The 20,322-nt window shown below is 36.7% G+C and overlaps 1 protein-coding gene across 3 annotated transcripts in view; it reads right to left on the reverse strand.

Moving 5' to 3' along the window:
- Positions 1-20,322, reverse strand: part of LOC129767236 (uncharacterized) — a 222,847-nt gene that overhangs the window by 179,278 nt on the left and 23,247 nt on the right. For all 3 annotated transcript variants that reach the window (XM_055767917.1, XM_055767916.1, XM_055767919.1), the window contains exon 2: positions 5,429-6,905. In XM_055767917.1, the coding sequence (XP_055623892.1) occupies positions 5,429-6,188 (760 nt within the window). In that variant the 5' untranslated portion in view covers positions 6,189-6,905. The remainder of the gene's footprint in view (positions 1-5,428; positions 6,906-20,322) is intronic.

Raw genomic sequence — 20,322 nt, forward strand, 5'->3', positions numbered from 1 at the left:
GAAATCACTGAAAATACACGTTCTTGTAAATTGTACATGTTTACACTAAAAACCATCCGATCAGACTGAACGAGTAACCGAATATTATCGGCCCGAAGTGGGGAATGCAGTATTACCATCGACGGAGCGAAAAAAAAATTTATATGGAGATATTCGATTTTTTGCGTGAGCGTTGAATTTGAAAATCCCTGTAGTCTATAAACGTTGAATCGCACGATGTAGGTGGCCAATTTACAGGTTTAAAATGAGTGGGCCATTTCCGCACCAAATAACGCATTTTGCTGGATGCATCGGCAATTCTCGTATTGCAACAATTTAATTTTTATTTTTTTTTCATGATTTGTTCTACTCAGTTATTGGAAAGTCTAGTTCATAAAACTCACCATAGAATGCGATACAGAATCTTGCCCCCATACAAGATCTATTATCAATGAATCTTCCCACCATTTCAATTCTAAGTACCCGTGAGTCTTCTGAGTAGTTCAAAGTAGAGGTGCACAACATAAACTCTGTCCAACTTCTATAAGACCAGATGATGATCTTGCTGCTTTGTGTCATTGTAAACAAACAAGACTCTAATTTATATTTTAGTGTGTAAGTATTGGTGTCTACCATACATTGCATGATTTTCATATGTGTTGTGTGCAAGCGCTGAGCGTCAAAGAATGTTTTTTGTATTTTTCAAGTGTCAAGTTTCTATAAGACCAGTTACATCTTCCGTTGTTTTAGTTGTTTTGATTAAAAAATCTGGAAAATGCCAATGGGAAATGTTGGTATCAGAGAAATTGCTAGTCGGATTGGACGATCCCATCAAGTAGTGTTCAACTATTTGGCAAATTCTCAAGGATACGGGAAGCAAAAGAGAGCTCCACGTTAATCGAAGCTCTCTGACCGGGATAAGCGGGAAATAGCTAGAAAAGCTTCGAATATCTTACAAACGCTTATACAAATAAATCAATATTTCAATTTAAATGTTACTCGGGTGACAATGTGTCAAGTTTTGGTAAAAAATCCTTACATAAAAAGGGACTTCAAAATTTTAAGGCTCCTAATCATACACCATCTCACATCGGAAGACGTCTGAGTATCGCCAAAGCTCACATAAACCGACAGTGGGACATGGTATGTTGTGACAAAGAATGTTTCCAAAGGAATATATTTTGCTATATACCATAACGAAAAGTTCCTCAATGTATAGGTTATCTTCAGTGACGAAAAAAAGTCAATTTGGATGGTCCTGATTGTTTCAAGGGGTACTGGCGTGATTTACGCGATAATATATGATAATTTTGAAATGGTCTTATAGAAACTGGACAGCTGAAATTATCATATTTAGGCACAATAAATAAACAAACAGCTCTTTTGAACGAAATTGACGTTAAATATACTTTATTCTAAGTATTCAACAATGTATGGATGTATCTTTTTGAAATTCTAACTTTTGTGTTGCAACGAAATAGAATCAGGGTGGTCTTATAAAAGTTGGACAGAGTGTAGTACATTTTGAATGACTAACCATGTAGTCCGAGGTTTGGGAACTGCACTGGCGAAATATGGTGAAGAATATTTGATATTTATTTAATAGTGAAATGCATGTAAAATGCACAATTTTTGCAAATAAAAAATGACTTGTAGTCAACATTTCCCAATCAAATAATATTTGTTCATAACCTAAATAACCTACAATTTAAGACCAGCAAAACTTAATAATTCTCCCGAAACGTTAAGACAACTAGACTATAAAACTACGCTAGTTTTTCATATGCGATAACTCATAACGGAATGGGGTGTCTATTATGTAACCGCAAGGTTGACGTAGGACTACCGTTGGCTTAGATGTGATTAAATTATTGATTGAATGAACTCAATTGAATTCAACATATTTACTTTGGGTCTAAAATTTTACAATAAGGAACAAAACTACAAATTTTCGTAAAAATCAGAGAGCCACTATATCAGTTTGGCATAATTTGACAAGTTCATCTTGCAAGATGTGAATGTCAGGTTAAGCATCCCAGTCGCACAAAATACAGTCTCAACCATTATACTGCCGTTCTACGCATAGTTGTCCCATGTTACTATTGGACAATTTTTACTTTTATTCATTAAACGATGTTTTTATGCCTAATCTATTGGAAAAACACAAAAAACGTTATTGTTTGTTCCCAGCTTTAAAAAAAAATAACACCAAGCTGAATTGTCCCATGTTGAAATTCTAGACATAACTGTCCCGCCATATATTTTTTGTAGATCCATAATAAATGAATAGGTTCAAGTACATGAATTTAATGCCTCGCTTTCAACAGGGCTAATGCACTCATTTCTGGTTTGGAAGAAAGAACTGATTCTCGAAAAAAATAAAAAAAAAAGTTTACAGAACACGTGTAAACCATGTTAGTGAATGCCTACTAACAATGATATTTATATTCTGCAGAGGTGTTGCAAGTTAACTCCCTTCTTCAAAGAACGATGTTTTTATGCATAATCTTTCGGAAAAACATAAAAAAATTTATTGTTTGCTCCCAGTATTTCAAAAAACAACATCAAGTTCAATTGTCCCATATTGATATTCTAGGCATAACTGTCCCACCATGAATTTTGAAACTTATAATCAAGCTTGATTGACTCAAGTGAGGGGAATCCTACACATTTCATTGGACAATACTTTGCTGTTCATAAAAAGCTCGGTTTATTGCTAAACTGAAATACTTAAAGCTTCTGGTAGACAAATATGCTATAAATCTTTAATTGCTTTTTTCTCAGTTACTGATTTTGGAAAATGGGACAACTATACGTAGAACGGCAGTATAAGTCCACCTACAAAATTGCGAGAAGAGAAGTACGGTGAACTCTTCCTTAGATCTTGCCAAAGAGCCGTGAATCCGTGAATCTGACTATTCAAAAATAAAATTGATTTTTTCATCAGAAAATTTAATCTACAGTTGAAAAAAATATCGAAATAATTCAAAATTTTACCGGGTCCACTAACGTGTCGTGTTAAGCTTGGCGAATTTCAAACATTTTTCTCTATGATATTATTATTTTAGAATATCTATCTAAATCGATCTAAAATTGGAGCTGATCTGGCGAAATTTAGAGCTAATTTCACAATGGATCGATTAAGCTTCGCTGACAATATGGATTTTCTCACTTCCGTTTGAGCATAGCATAGTTATCTGGATCCTTCAAACAGTTTCTTACTTCTTTACCCGATCTACTTAGCCAATATCAAATTTCTCGAATTGATACTCACTCGAAACACTTGTTTTTGAAATTTGAAGCTGTCTAACCGATCAAACCTTCAAAAACCAAGCTTAGATTAGAAAGGAAAACTTAATAAAAAAAAGTGACAAAACACTCCGTAAGGATATTGGAAATGAACATTCGATTTATTGAAACACCCGTTTTGACTGATGCAACGAACACACAAGAGTGTCCGTGCCCGAGTGGCTATCAGCTTAGCTTCTCACATAATCCGATTCACGTTCTGGCCAGGAGATTTTTCTTCAAAGAAATTTCTTCCGACTTGCACAGTTGTCACGCGTATTCTAGAGCTTGCCACTCAGAACACGTTCAAGGCGTATTGACGGATTTCGCACCAACTATCTATCTATGGGATTGACATAACCCTCTCACAGATTCATAAAACTTTCTGAGCGTGGAGACCTTACCTTATTGAGCAACTTGTCATACTTAGTTTTCCGGCCATTTGGAAAGGGCCAAATATTGTTGACCATTTGTTCATGAAATATTTTTACTCGAAAATGGTAAGTTCTACAAAAAAGTGAGCTATAAAATAATTGAATTTTCGGAAAAAGATGCTGAAAAAATATTTTTTGAAATCCTACACTGAAAAAAAATCGATTTTGAAAACTAAAAGTCGATTTTCTCGAAATGGTCATCTCAGGTTTTTATGAAATGGTAGATAAATATGTGTCCTACAACTCTTCCATACATCGCAACTTTGGAATATTTGAGGCAAAAAAGTTTTTCTAATAAAAACTTTTTCAAGATTTTTTCTCGAAAATTTTCTCTTTTTTTTGTGTACAGTTATAGAAAAGAATCAATAACAGGTAGAAATGAATTTATGGTGGCCCTAGAGTGCTAAGGTACAGTTTTCAGCTTGTATTTGTAGTCAAATACAATATGTTTCAATTCAGAGAGCAACAACAGCTCCCAAACAATAGCCATCTGCTAAAAGTTTCTTGATCGGTCGGCTACTCATTTACGTGCCTTCTGCATTATCGAACTCCAGACTACTTGATTAAGCTTGTGAATCTTCAATACTTTGGTTAGTTTTATCCTCATCTATACGTCGTTTTTTCTTTGGAACACACCTATTGTGCCAAATCACTGCCAAACAAGATTCACAAATTTCCATTGTATAATCCAACGGATGAGTATATCACAGTAAACGTATTTTCTCTATTACTGTTGATGTTGATAAATCTACAACAACTATTCGATCCCTGACCGACCGATCAAGAGATTTTTGGCAGATGGCTATTGTTTGAGAGCTGTCGTTGTTCTCTGAATCGAAACATATTGACTACAAAAACAAGCTGAAAACTGAAAACTTTAGGGTCACCGTAAATCCATACCTGCTATTAATTTTTTTGTATAACAGTACACAAAAAAAAATTTCTAGAAAAAATATTGAAAAAGTTTTTGTTAGAAAATTTTTTTTGCCCTCAATATGCACAAGTTGCGATGTATGAATGAGTTGTATGGCACATATTAATCTACTACTTATCTACCATTTCATCGAAATCTGATATGACCATTTTGAGAAAATCGACTTTTAGTTTTTGAAATCGATTTTTTTCAGTGTTGGATTATAAAAAAATATGTTTTCAATATTTTTTTATGAAAATTCAATTATCTTCCCCCTCCCATAGATCACTTACATTTTTTGGGTAAAAAAAATTAGAAAAAAATTATCATGAATGTTTAGCCCTTTTCCATATGTTAGTCTAGATAAATTTTCGGAAAACTGAGTATGCCAAGTTGCTTTATTAAATAAGGTCTTCACGCACAGAAAGTTTCATTAAGTTGCGAGAGGGTCATGCCAATTCCATAGACGAGTTGGCGCGAGATCCGTCTATAGAACTAAGCTATCTGAAGAAATCCGTGGCAAAAACACTGACACTTTTTGATAATTTTGGATAACCAAATACGGAGAGAACAAACAAAGAAAGTAGTAGACAGAAAGAAGAACGTCTACCGAATCGCTTGTGTCGCGTAAAATATCTGTGAATGGCATTCGACATTCGTAGTTCGAATGAAAATCTGTATGGATATATGCGTTAACTTTCATGGGAATATCGTTTTCCAATTAACCGCCCAGCCTGCATGTCCCCTCTGGCCATAATTTGCATACGCAAATAGCAGTAATATACAAATAATGAGAAATACTGAAGAAAATTACCTTCCGAGTAATCAATAACGCCAATTAACACCATAATCACCAGCACCAACTTCACATCGATGCCAATGATGCCGCCGAGAAGCGATTGCGACGATGGGGACACTGATGCTGCTGCCCGATGGCACCTCCGATGGCTGCTGCCGCACATTTTCCTACCATCATCGTCACTCACTGTCACCTGCTTATTATTATTTCCACAATCACTGACACCTTTCAGATCGTAACGATTTTCATCTTCTCTGTTTTCGTTACTCGTCGTCGAGCACTCACTTGGGGCACCGATTTGGCGGGCCCTATATTTCTCCCGCCGTTTCTGACGAAGAACATGGTCGGCCGATGACGGTCTCGTGACAGGGGTAACTGAAACAAGAAGGGAAGAAACCAAGGACGGAATAGAGCTCACCCACCGCCACCACATCCAGTCACACTTTAGCCGTCGGTGGCTGCGACGGTGACGACAACGACTACGACCACTGGGTCTTCTTCTACCTTGAGGACTGCTGCAATCGCCGAGGTCTCGCTGCACTGGGTCGTCACCCGTGGGATCACTTAGGCTAATACTTCCTTTCTCTTCCGTAACACTCGATGCGCCTCGATTCGACAATTGCAACGATTTACTGAATCTGTTGTGGCTGCTATTGTTGTTGTTGGCTGGCCGATACATGGATTCGATCGACGCGTTATTTTGGGCAACACATTTTGCACAATTTATGTCGCTGTCTAATTTTAGCCCAGCAACGACATACGATGGAACGCTCATTTTTACAGGTCGCGATGCGGCAACTCGGCGACAACATCTTCCCCGGCTTTGCTCCAGTTTCGCGGAACTCGTGGTCCCACCTTCGCCACACGCCAACAACTCTTCAATCGTTTGATCTTCCGGCTCCTAGGACCGATTCAGATCCATCATTCGCACACTGTAGGATGGGACACAACAGAGAAAACCCAAAACAACGTCTCTTATTCGTAGCGTCACGATGCGGCCTATTTTTAAAAAAACTACGACACTCATTGAGTAACAGATGAGCTCAGCCGCCATTCATCGCTCGATGGCGGCTGCGTTGAGTCGCTTGCTGTTTTAGGAAGGTTCGAGGTTCTCCAGTAGTAGCAGTAGTAGCGAGCACCAATTTTGTCGTCCCGCGTTGCGTAGGTTAAGATTTAAAGAGCTTCTTCCACCGTCCCAAAGCACGACTGGATCGGATTGTTTATTATTGGTTGGGATGATGCGAAGCGAAAGTGATGAAATAGAGCTAAATATACGCCGGCTCGAACCGGTACGCGGCACGCAACATTTTCGGCGCGTATCGCATCCGCCGCCACCGCCGCCTCGACATCAGCACAGACTCCACTGTTTGCGAAAAGTACCACAGAGAGAAAGAGATGAAGCGCGAGAGAGACAGACACAGAGAGGTCGATGGCCTCGGCTGTGTGCCAATGTTTGGCATCAAAATTGTTGGCTGCCTGCGCGGTAAGATATCTGCAATGGGGAGAAGAGAAAGATAAAGTTTAATTTGTGGTGAACTTGAAAAACAAAAAGTTGTTGTTCGAAAAATTGGTACGGTTGGCCGCTACCGCGAAATTGAATAAGTTTTTGTTTTCGTGGGGTTTCTCGATCACGCGATAGGCGCGCAGACGGCTGGGAATGTGTGAATATCGCGAATATATCTGGGCGGTTACGTAATGCTATACGGTTAGCTGGTCACGGCGCGGTTTTGGGAAAACAAGTGTCGAACGTAAATGCATGAATCGATGATGAGGGGTTTTCACGGGCATCGATTCCTGAATGTCTTTCCCTGTTTACTTAGCTCTGGACGGTCCAACAGCAACACAACACTACACTTTTTACTTCCGTTCTACGTTGTGTATTGAAACAAGACAAGTATGACAAGAAAAAAAAACATACAGAGGACGTAAACAATAGAATTCCAATTGGAATATTTGGGACAGATAGAAATCGCAATTAACTTGCGCTACAAAATATTTCAGCGGTACAAGGATAGTCCCATTCGATATCAATCATTAGGTGACTAGGTTTCTTTTACGCGGATTTTCCAATTAACGCGGTTTTTTTATGCGGATTTTGGAATGAACGCTGTTTTTTTACGCGGATTTTCCAATTTACGCGGTTTTTTTACGAGGTACGTATCTCCCGCGTAAGAAAACCCCGGGTGTACTCATTTAAAGAAAAATTCGCATTTATAGAATGTAAACGTAATAAAAGTAAACAAATTAAACTGAAGAGATTATCCAAATCTAATTTAAAAATAATAAAATATATTTATTTAATGTTTAAAAACAAGGGCAGAGTACGTTGCAAAAAATATGTGTATGGTATTTATAAAAATTACATAAATGACAAAAAAATGACAGAAATATGTAACCGTATCTATCATCAAATAGACACACAATTACTAATTAATCATACCAAAAATGATTGGTCGATTTTCGCTGGGGAACTCTGGTCAAATCTATGGCAACAATTAGAATAATGTGCACCTTTTGATATGGGATATCACCCTTCATATGCCACCTAGTGTAACCCAACCGTGCATAGAGAGAACAGGCAATGTATTGAAAAATTATGGATTTATTCATTCCTAGACCAATAAATAAAAACAATGCACATTCAACCGTTTATAATTTATCCATACAGACTCAACAGTAACCATGTTGTTTTCTTACACTTATTGAAAAAAGAATGACAACATTCAAATTATATTATTATTTATCAATTGGCTTTGAAAATCGCACCATTCATTATTGAAAAAATCAACTCATACAAAATATAAATGTCACGAAAACACGCGACAATTCATCCAATCAGACACTAAGTCTTGGAATACGCGAGGAGTGTTTGTCATAAGATCGACTAAATTACTTCACGTTGGCTCACAACATTCGCCTCATGTACTCATTTCTATGGCTCGTCTCATATGTTCGAATGTAGCTGAGCCATACTGTATTAAGATCTAAGCGATGTTATTATTTTAGCATGTTTTCTGGAAATTAAAAAAAAATTGCTGATGTACGATCAATTCATTTTGAAAGTGAAAGGTCCTCCTTGCTCCCTTGTATTTATATGGAGCAAAGTTTTCTTTGTGACTAATGCTTGGTCGCGATATTTTACTTTTCAGTATATTTGTATAAAATATGTTTTTATTTCATTTGAATTGAGTTTCTTGATAAATTTATGAATACATTTCCTCGAACATGAATAATTGTTGAAGATGCTCATTAGTGCAGAGATAGCTATTTGAGTTGAGTTGAGCAAAGGCTAGCTAAGCAATCCAAAGCCTAAACCCTGATAGAAACGAAAAAAGTGATCTGTAAGCTGTATCATGATTTTATAGTAGATTAGACTGACAGACCGTTTAAATGGCTAGTATATTATTGGGAATTTTCCGTCATTGTATGAGGCTGAAACAATCGGTACAGTCCCATTCAATGTTCTATTGAAAAAAGATGATGCGTCACCACAATCTCGTCACATTCTGATGGAGGCGCACAACTTCTCGTTAAAAAAAAGATTGCACAAAATACACAGTAGGGGAGAACTGTACAAAACGCACCGGTGGGGTAAAATGACCCAAGCCAGTAATTGTTAAAAATCGTTGGATTAGTTATGTAAAATGATATGTTACATTATTCACTTCAGTTCGCCGTAATCTCCTCCACATATCCTCAGTACACAAAACATTCCCATTACAATAAAATAAGATACAAATTAAGAAAACGTGATGCATCTGCCTTATCTGCAAATATTCATGGTTGCTTCGTAAGGTTTTGCAATTAGTCAATGTTCAAATAACAGAATATTTACATTTACAACGAATCATTGAACTTTATGATCACACCTAAAAATTGGCCCAACTTGTCATATTTGTCAACAGTCTTCCGACAAACACTTACACATGTCCACCCGATGTGAAAATTACATGTCTTTGTTTGAATTCAAACATGATTTTCGCTAGTGTTGAATGTCTATCCCAAACGCGAACAATGATACACAAACATAAACATTGTAAACAAACACGATGTTCATAATTCACGAACATCATGTACAAACATATCACCCGATGTCGCAGTATTCATTGCTTTCGTTTCGTTTCTTTTCACGCACGGAAAGAAATTATTCATCCTAAAATATTTCTTCGTAGAATACTTTTTCACAGAAACGAACTTGAAATTTAGTTCGCATTACAAAAATTACATGAACTAAGAGGCTATGAGTTCATGCACATTTTGCAAGTCTGATTATATAATCCTTGGTTTCGTGCAAAGAAAACATTCTCTGAATAGAAAGAAGTTTCTATGAGATTTTTTTGCGTGCATGTTGCCAATTGAAGTCTGGGGAAGCGACTGCACCATTGTCATGATAAATGCTTCCCTTCCCTTTTCATATCAACGCACCAACACACCGTGTGTTGAGTGGTGGTGGTGTGCTGTCTAATTCGCTTCTTTTACTCTACACACTGCTGTTGCTTGGGATGAAAATGCGAGAGAAACTGAACATCATGTTTGAACATCATGGGAAACAAACATGACACATTCTTAAACAACGGGTACAAAAAATAATGTTTGTCTGCAAACATAAAACTGCGTGAGTAGGGAGAACACTGTTCGTCTCGTACCCAGTGTTCAATGTGAAACACGGAAGACTGTTTGTCAAAAAATCCAAAAATTGTGAAAACAATAACTGGGGCAGAACACACAGAAAAAAATATTTGTTACGTAGGTTACAAAAACAAAAGTTCGTTCTGACCAATGCCCTGGTATGTCGCTATTTTTTTTTGTAACTCGCATAGAAAATCATAAGCATAGAAATTACTCCAACTGCACTCACATTGTGACCAAAAAAAAAGGTAGTTGACAGCACGACTAAATTGACCACAATCACATCACGAAAAGAACAAAAGAAACATGTACACTTGAGCCCTTTCTATGCAGCCTACGCTCAATTTGTGTTGCATAGTGGATATAATTGATTGCATATTGTGACTAAATTACAACAAGCTTACTGGTGCTTACACTATTTATTTGAAATTTTATTCAAGTAATGAATTTTTAATAAGCTATGTCCTTTTTTTTAAAGATGATGATGAAGGTCCCGCCTCCTTCCCCTACAGAGATTTGAGCAAGACGAGTTATCTAAAAGATAAAAAAAAACAACGAACTGATTTTATTTACAGATATAAGTTCAAAAAATTGCAATGTCAAATGACAAGCCAATATTCAGTCATGTCCGCAACAGAGCCGATACGGTCCCGACGAGGCCCTTGCAGCCGAGTGGTCCACCAGAGCACAAGCCCAACCGCCAGCCTTGTATTGGATTGACTATGAATATCCTCATCCAGAGAAATCGAGAAAATTTCCTTAACGAAAAATTTCTAGACCGGCACTTAGAAAACTTTCAATTCAATATCCTTTATATCTGCGTTACGCGCGACGCTCAAACTTATGTAGACTACTTTTATTTTTTTTAACTAATATAATATAAAACAACAAAATAAAAATAAAAATAGTCCATCATCACCAGGATCATGACGGACATAATAGAGAGGACATAAATACAAATTAAAAAAAGATAATTTAAAAAATTAAGTAGTTTGCATAATAGAATCCGTTCAAAAAAAACTTCGTTAGGTTAATTGAAAATATTAAAAACAAATTGCAAAAAAATCCCACATTAAATTATCCGTTCGTATAAAACTTTGTCAGTAACAATCTTCGTCATAAAATTTAAAAATATATCGGTCGGCTGTTAATGAAACACAGCTTTCACGTGTGAAATACAGTGCCTCTTAAATTCTGTAAGTGTTGTTGCACGTTTAATATGTCTTGGCATCGAGTCGAAGCTGTCTAGAATAACACCAGAGAAGCGAAGTGGAACTTGAGAGAAAAAAAGTGGCAACGATTTGTGGTAAGAAAATGTAAACAGTGAAAAAACTGACAGGCGGTTTACGCTCCAAAAATTTAACAGATTGTTGAGATGTTTCTAAAACGGTGGAAGACATCATATATAAGGTGGGAGGTTCGTATATTATGTTATTAATGTGAGCATCGCCATGACAAACACGGCGAATAGGATAGAAGTTACGAACTGAACATTGAATGAAAAATATATATATAGATGCTGGCAGAGCTGTGGACAAATATTATAACACATTTTAATCGGTTTATGTATGATATCGTTAATATTTGAATTATCAAAATAAACACATATATATCGTAGTCTTAACTAGCTGAGCTATTCATAACAACATTTATGGTCATATTTCAGCAATGAGAACAAATGTGTTGTAATTTACGAATAAAGCTGCACCATAGAAAGTGGACATTGAGTAAAAAAATCGAAACGTGATAAGAGCATCAGTTGTGAAAAAAAATATTTAAAAGTATTTTCATCGGAATAAATTGAATGATCAAACAATTATAAGACTAAATAATTTATATACGCTTAAAATACAACATAAAAATATGATTTCTGAATAAATCTCATTCTTCAGTTTCAAACACATTCCGTAAAAAGCCATTTTTATTTCGAAGTATTTGTAGTATTTCAGATTTATCGAAAAAGATTCATGAAATCACAAAAATGGGAAAGAAAATATGTGCTGTCGAAAACTGTGAAAGTGTCAATGGTTTTACTTCAAGAGTCGATTCATTCTATAGTAAGACAAGACGGTAAACTTCAATTTCATTCAAATGTAAACACGATAAACTGCATTGATTTATTTATAGCCCTAGTCGATTTTGTTCTTAGTGGCTTGAATTTTGGGAAATAAGGAGTTCAGAAAACATTGACAATAAAATAAGTAAATATAAGTAATAAGCCATTCCATACCAAACCGATATAGTGTGATAAAAGGAAAGGGAAAGTATAAAGGGAAAAAAAATATTTTTCGGACCACCGGTTAACTTTTCAAAATCATATCTTAAAAACGCAAAAAAGCCTCTTCGAAATCTAGATATGTGAGGTAAAAAATCCTCAGCTTTAAAGAAAAAAAAATTAAAAATATAGCGCCCTTCAGTCAAAGCCATGAATATAATAAAAACCGACTACAATCAATAATTACCATAACAGAATCCATATCTTTTGCAAGTTCAATTTTTAATTTTATTAACCCTTTCAGGACCATAAGGTTACGGTACCTTATTAAATCAATTTAGCTATATGTTATGAATCAATAGGCACCCTAAAAACATAATTTATACTAAAAATTCAAAAAACTTTTACCTTTTTTTTTGTTAAATTTATGGCACAAATATGTCCCTATGGTCGCTATTATGTATTGCCAGTAAAAATAATAAAAAGGTACATTCCGAAATATTAAAATAAAAAAATAATTTACAATGGTTACGTGAATATTTAATTAATCCATGATTTTTGCTTGGGACATCGGCGTCCCCGTGGTCGTGAAAGGGTTAAAAGACAAGCTCATTTGCTTCAATTTGATATGTCGATCATCTGAATCAGTTCAGTGGTTCAAAAGTTATGATTTCTTGAAAAAAGTCATTTTTGGGAAAAGTGGAAAAGATTGGTATTCCGGACCACCCCAAAATGGAAATGGGCACCCCAATAAAAAAAAATAAAAAATACGAGTCTAATGTTTTGCGATAAAGAACAAAATCATCACTTTTGGCGAAAGTATGAGAACTACTACATCGGTTTGGCATGGAATGGCTGAAGTTTTTTTTTTTAATTTTTTGGATATCGCCATCGTAAGTGTAATATTTTTTATACATAATTAAATTTTATCATATAATATTTTTCTATCATTACATTTCCTAAAATCGGAAACTCCATTTGTCGTTTTAAGTTACGTTTTTTAAGTTTTAAGTTTTAAGTAACTACTAGGCATGTTTCCGGATTCATAGAGAGATAAGTTTCTATGTGATATGTCGATCCTTGAAATAAGCTCGATGATTTGAAAGTTAAGAATTAAAAAAAACACATTTAAAACAAATGATTTCATTCAAAAATTCATAACTTTTTAACCATTGAGCCGAATTCAAAAATCAATATATCAAATAAAATCATATTCTTCTATGAATCAACTTCAATCTGTCATTCAACAAACTCAGAAATTTAGGACTACAGAAAAACTGTAATTATATATCTGGCAAAATTAATTTAACTTAATTTTCGACAATTTGTTCTTTCACAACAAATTTCCATCTTGTTGCAATTTTAAACCTCTTAAAATGATAGGTGAAAGAATGAAAAGCAGGAAAATTTGACAAATAATGGGGGGTAAATGCTAAAGCAAAGGTCATCATGGATTTTTAATAATCATGTTAGCCATGCACCGAATCCCATTATCGGAGTTGTCGGAGTTAGAATGGACCAAGATGCTGCGCGTGAAGCAATAGGAAACTGTTTCTAGCACATTGATAGAGACAGATGGAAAACTGAAGAATAATCGAATGAAGGAGGAGATAAAAAGTATTTGAATTATAAAAGAAAAGGGTCCATACAGTGCATTGAGCAGGAAACTATAGTTGGTTGAAATCTGAAAGCGAAAGAAAATTAAACTATAATTGAATTAAAAGGAATAAAGTTATAGGGAACAGAAACTATAATAGGAGCCTGGAAAAGTAATAAAATTTAAATTAGAAATAGTAGAAAGGTGAAAGGCTAGTGCTCCCGTTGCCGAGTGGTTAGCGTCAACCCTAACATGCCGGGGGTTCGGGTTCGATTCCCGTTCTGGTCGGGGAAATTTTTCTTCAAAGAAATTTCCTCTGACTTGCACTGTGGTCACGCGTATTCTAGAGCTTGCCACTCAGAATGCATTCAAGGCGTGTTATTTGGCATAGAAATCTCAACTAAGTACTAATGAAAATGACGCAAGTAATACTACGTTGAGACGGCGGAGTTCCTCTAGGAACGTTAGTGCCATATAAGAAGAAGAAGAAGAAGAAGAAAGGTGAATTTATTAGTTTTTTGAGAAATATATACTGAAATTTATTATTTTGGGAGCTAATAGATTTGAATTAGTAGAGCTAGAAATTTGTTTGATTTTCGGGTTACTATACCAAAGAATGTAAGTGACATTATATTTGTACTGAATCGGAGTGCACCCGTGGCCGAGTGGTTAGCGTCTCACATTGTCATGCCGGGTGTTCGGGTTCGATTCCCGTTCTGGCCGGAGGATTTTTCGTCAAAGAAATTTCCTTCGACTTGCACTGTGGTCACGCGTATTCAAGAGCTTGCCCCTCGGAATACATTCTAGGCGTGTTATTTGGCTTAAGAAATCTCAACTAAGTATTAATAAATGACGCTAATTAATGCATACGTTGAGACGGCAAAAGTTCCACAGGGAACGTTAACGCCATTCAAGAAGAAAGAAGTACTGAATCGATTTATTTAAAATAAAACTATTACAGTTTCGAGCTGTTACGAACAAAACTGCTGCATAAATATATACCGGAAATCCGAACAAATCATATCAGAAAAAAATATTGAAAAAACAAATTACTTTTTTAAATTTTGTATAAGTTTTTAATAAAAAAAATTTTTATCTCATTTATTTATTTATTAGTCTCATTAGTATTTTAGCTGTAACTGAGCCGGGTTTTAATCGTGTACATGTACATATGTTTCTATGAATTGTAAATTACACAGTCGTTAGTAGTAGTCATTTAGGCGTTAAGTTTTTTCTGTTCCATTACATTATGGTTAATTACACAGTAGTAGCCATTTAGGCGTAAGGGTATTATGTCTGTTCTTCCATTGTTCAGCAGACCGGACAGCGGAGACAGTTGATATTGATCTTTGTTGGGTTATTTATAGAACAGCAGCCCGATGTTTCTTGCAGAGCAGAGTAGTTGCATGGATGAATCGATCTTATTTCGACCGTGGATCGTTCTCCATCGCGGATGATGGTTGCGTGGACGTAGTTATTCTATAACAACACAAAGATGGTCAATTGAGGGCCCTGAGTTTGAACTCACGATCGATCGCTTGGTAAGCGAACGCGTAACCAAGTGGCTACGAAGACCCCCTTTAATAAAATTGCACTGAATAGTTAATATAAGGGCAATATTAATGTTTGAATAAACTTATGTAATCATAAACATGTTTATATAAACTTTCCCATCTTATCATTCTTCATTAAAGACATTGCGTCAAGACAGCTAGGAATCGATACACTCTCAAATCAAGTATGCCTGAAGAAAAAACAAGGATTGAAAATGTGGACACTTTTTGGTGAGTGGATTGCATGGAGTTCCACTGCTGTGATAACACTAAACCAGATAATTTGATCCGCGAGTCAATATTGTGCCATCAATTTAACTGATCAACGAAGTCAAGACGAGTGAAAACAATATGGAAGAAACCTCTATTCGAAAATAAATGATAGATCATTTGAGCCTACGGCTGAAAGTCTCTTAAAAAAACACAAAATAGATAATACAAGAATCGACATTTACCCGAATGTAAAATTTGCCCGAATATACCGTTTATCAGAATGTAAAAAAAAATATCCGAATGCGACAATTCCCGAATGCAACATTTACACGCATGTAACAAATATCCGAATGCAACATTTACCCCAATCAGAAGTTTATCAGAATGCAAAAAAAATATCCGAATGCGACAATTTCCCGAATGCAACATTCACACGACTGCGAGCCATACATGTGAGAAAGAGGTTGCTTGGTAATAGCTCATAATACAGAATCCATTCCAAATCTCTCCAGAAACAGAGTATATCTTCCTTCGGTTGAAGACCGGATATGTAAAAGAATTAATAAGCATGGTATAAATCCTCGCATAAGCGGAAATTCTAGTGTTCCGCCTGACTTTTTGATTGTTTATATTTTTTCCGAAAAATACAGTCAATTGCAGAGAAATCAATATTCAAATTTTCACTGAATTCATCATCCATGCTTTGGAATAAATCTTTACTCAACAAATGAGGAAAGCATATCAGCAGTGGAAGACTTGTTGAATTCTTCCTAATTTTTATGATATCTAGTACAGTTATAGATATTTTTACCATGGTTCCATAATTAAAGTTTATTCTACTTTCAATCAGATCTTTTTATATTGACTGTGGATTCAAAAATTTTCTCTTGAGTAATTTTACATTCTGAAACGTATTCCTACATTAATAACTCTGGGGATACATCTACATACACATTACAAACTCAAACTAAATCTCGTTGTAATTTCATAAATTCTTCAGACAATCTGGTTTCATAAAATTTTCTAGCACTGTTTTTGGATGCCACGGAACAATTGAGGGAAGAGATAGAAAAAGTTAAGTACACAGTTTAACTTAATGTGAGATACATTTACGTAACCGGAGAACTGTCATGACAGAAATATTTGGCATGGAAACAAGTACATTTATTACGAATAATATGAAGAGTACAACAATCAGGAAAAATCAGGATCATTTCAGAAAAATCAGGATAAATTGAGTTTTCGTTAGGATATCAGGAAGCGTGCTAAAAAGTCTGGGAAATCCTGAAAAATCAGGAATGTTGGCATCTCTGGGTACAATTAACATGTGGTTTTCTTTCCTTTCCGTTCTAAAGACAATTTAGTGCTTCAAGAGACTTTTTTTTTTTGGAAATGAACATGGGCTATGGAATATTTCGAAAACTAGGCAGGTAATTTTAACATAAAAAATATCCGCCATCGGGAGCGGCGACCTCTCGCAAGCAAATCTGTGTTCCTCCGATTACCCGGTTAATTTTGAACACTGGAGACGATCCTTTAGTCCGAACGTTAGCGAGCGTCGGACGGCATACGTTTGCCTGGTGCTTTACGTTTCCCTGGTTAATTTTTGCTTTGAACATCATCATTCATATTTCAATGCAAAAAAAAATCTGACAAACGTATGAATGTGATCATTTTCATAACGCATACCTTTTGAATAAATATAGCTGTAAATAGAACATTTGAGTAAATGTCTTTAAGATAGCTGATATTTGATGAAGCATGCTCTTACTATTTAAGAAGATCGCACTGGTGTGAAAATCATTGACCGTACATCATGCCGAATAAATTGAGATCAGCTTCTTCGTCGGATGTGACTCCACTAGTCCTTTTTATTTAGAAAATAATGAGCGGAAAATCCCTCTTAGCATATGAAATTATTTAAATTTTAAGGCGGCTTTGTAGGTTGTAGAAATATGAATGAGATGCATGATAGTTTATACTTGATTTTGGTTTGCTACATTGAACATTAAACGCTACACCCAAAATTGACTTTAGTTCATGTTTTGTCATCCCAATTTAAGACATTAAATGAGACATAACATAACAGAAAATGTCATGACTCACAAATACTGGTAAGCATTTGTATAATATACATGGTACAGCAATATAAGATTAATATGAGCGAGCGAAACAAAAGACAAATAAGCTTTAAAATACACGGCCCAGACCGAGATAGATATTGTTCTCCTTCATGCGCTCCTTTTTTACTCTTAGAAAACACTTCCCAATTTCATTACATAATCAGGCGCAATATTATTACGTATTTGCTGAACAACTGCTGAAGCATCATTAACCATGGGGATAGCGTGGTCGTGTAAAATAGCTTTGCATTCCAGCCGGCCTTGGTTCGATCCTCATTGACGTCCTATGGATTTTTTTTGGCGCAATCCTAAATGAAAAGAGAAAAGAAAACAGAAAGAGATGTCTGCACGCATACATACAAACCATTATTAAGCTTTTAAAACAGCTCATTATTTGCGCATTTGACTCAACAGCACACTAAATGGCATCCTTTCTGCCAAAGATGACATGTTTTCTGCCAACGCTAGTTTGAGTGTAGCATTTCACAGTTGACTTGTTAGTTGGAGTCGTGAATGGATTTATTCAACTCTTTGAATCGTCTTACATCATAAAAACCGCTATAAATTATGCATGAAATCACGCAGAATATTGACACATCCTTTCAATGGGTCATTATGCAATATTTGTGAAACTTCCTTCCCGAGCAATTAAATCAACAAATGATTCATGGCTTGGTTCGCGCGTCGTCTCTGAACACTGCCCCCCACAGGAATCGTTTGCCCGAATGCACTTGAACCGGATTTGTTGTTTACATCCCCCTTTTTTTTGCGAACATGCTTTCCTGTCTTTTCACTCCGCAAACACAGATTGCTTATTGTACTTGTTGTTTATTTCTTACTTTTTTTTTCTCATTGCATCTTCCTCCCGACGCCACTCAAACCCGTATTGCACACGGATACCAACGAAAATAATAATAATAATCGAAGCACGGATGACGGGAGGCGTTCGAGACGAAAATAAAACGCTGATACTCTCGACCGACGACGACGGTGTGGCCACATTCCTGACCTTCGTGAAAACGGAGGATGAAGAGCGCAGCAGGCACCATTCACACACTCACACACATTCCCTCGATTAGGCAATTTGATCCGCTGCGAGGAATGTCCTCTCGGTGCCCTATTACCCAAAACTGGTACTATACGTGTACGTGTACTTGTTGCGTCATATTGCTGCGACGAACTTTCTGCTGTCCTCTAAAAGTGTCCTACATCCCCCCCCCCCCCCCCCACGTGAGATACTGCTCTGGGATGAAATTCTTGTTTACATTCAATGGGCTCAGGTTAACTGTAATCTAATACAGAAATCTTTGACACACATGTCATATGGTCCCCATTTCTGCGTCGTCGTTTGTTTTGTGTGGTTTTCGGGGTCTGTCCTGTCGACCGCAAATTCAGGATGCGTGAATGCAGTACACGCAAAAGATCGTACGGAACGATATTCTTAGCCAGCGATACAATGTGGACGTTTTAACGTCCATGTTTGTTGGAACTGTAGTTCAGGAATATAACACGGAATTCGTCTTGCATCACTGTATGCGATGGGACACCGAAAAACAAAGCAAAAATGCACGCAACCAGGACCATGTGAACTACAGACCTACATTTCGTATTCTATCATGCTCTAGTGGCACAACGGCATAAGTCTCTCCGGCCCGAGTTGGGGCAGAACTTTGCCTCCGCCGTCGTCGTCGTCAGTTGTGCAGCGTGAAGCAAAGCTGAACTGCATCGGCCATTCGCCGTCCATTTATCCTCTATTTTTTTACTCTGACGGCACGGAGTAAGCAGTTTTTCGTTGTTGTATATGGTCCGTACATACCCGGGCACCGAGAGGTAGGGCAAACGCAGTAACGTTGACCAACTTGCAATTCAATTAAAAACCTTTATAAACTGAATGTATTTTTAAGTGACGAAAAGGAAAAAAACAATCACCGACTGTGACGCTGACCGTTGTTTGGTCGTGGTTTGCGAGACGTGCAACGACCAAACGGCGGTGACCGTGGTCGTGGTCCATGCAGTTGTCTTCTGTTACGAGTCGGCCAACCGCGAACCGCGAGGTTCGCAACTCGTGGAATTTGTAAATTCATTTATTCTGAATGTCACGTTACACCTCGGAAAAGAAATAGTGGCGGCCGGCCGGTGAAATATGAGCGAGCGATCGGGGATTGGTACGTCGCGTTTTTTACGTTCACTGCATCAACGGGGTAAGGGAACCGGAATTTGAATCCACCCGGAGGCTGCGGTGCACTCGGAGAGATTTCTTGTGAGAAATCGGAACTCGCGACGACCATTTTTCCCAGAACTGACGTGTATTGCTGAGTGAACTACCTAATTGATCCAGTTACGATCGAAGTCGATAAAAACTTGTTTAAGAAGCAATTCCGTTTCGCCCATAAAATCGCCAACGCCAATAATTGTCGAGTTTTTTTTTGCTTGTCTTATAATTGGTTCTCTGCACTTTCAGCACGCGAAACACATCGAGATTCGCAAAAGGCAAGCATTTCGCTGCTTGCCGGTATCGTTTCCTTCGGATTGGATTTCAATTCATAGCTTACCTTCCCTAACTGCCTACTACCTACTGC

Source organism: Toxorhynchites rutilus, chromosome 2, assembly GCF_029784135.1.
Source record: "Toxorhynchites rutilus septentrionalis strain SRP chromosome 2, ASM2978413v1, whole genome shotgun sequence".
NCBI lineage: Eukaryota > Metazoa > Arthropoda > Insecta > Diptera > Culicidae > Toxorhynchites > Toxorhynchites rutilus.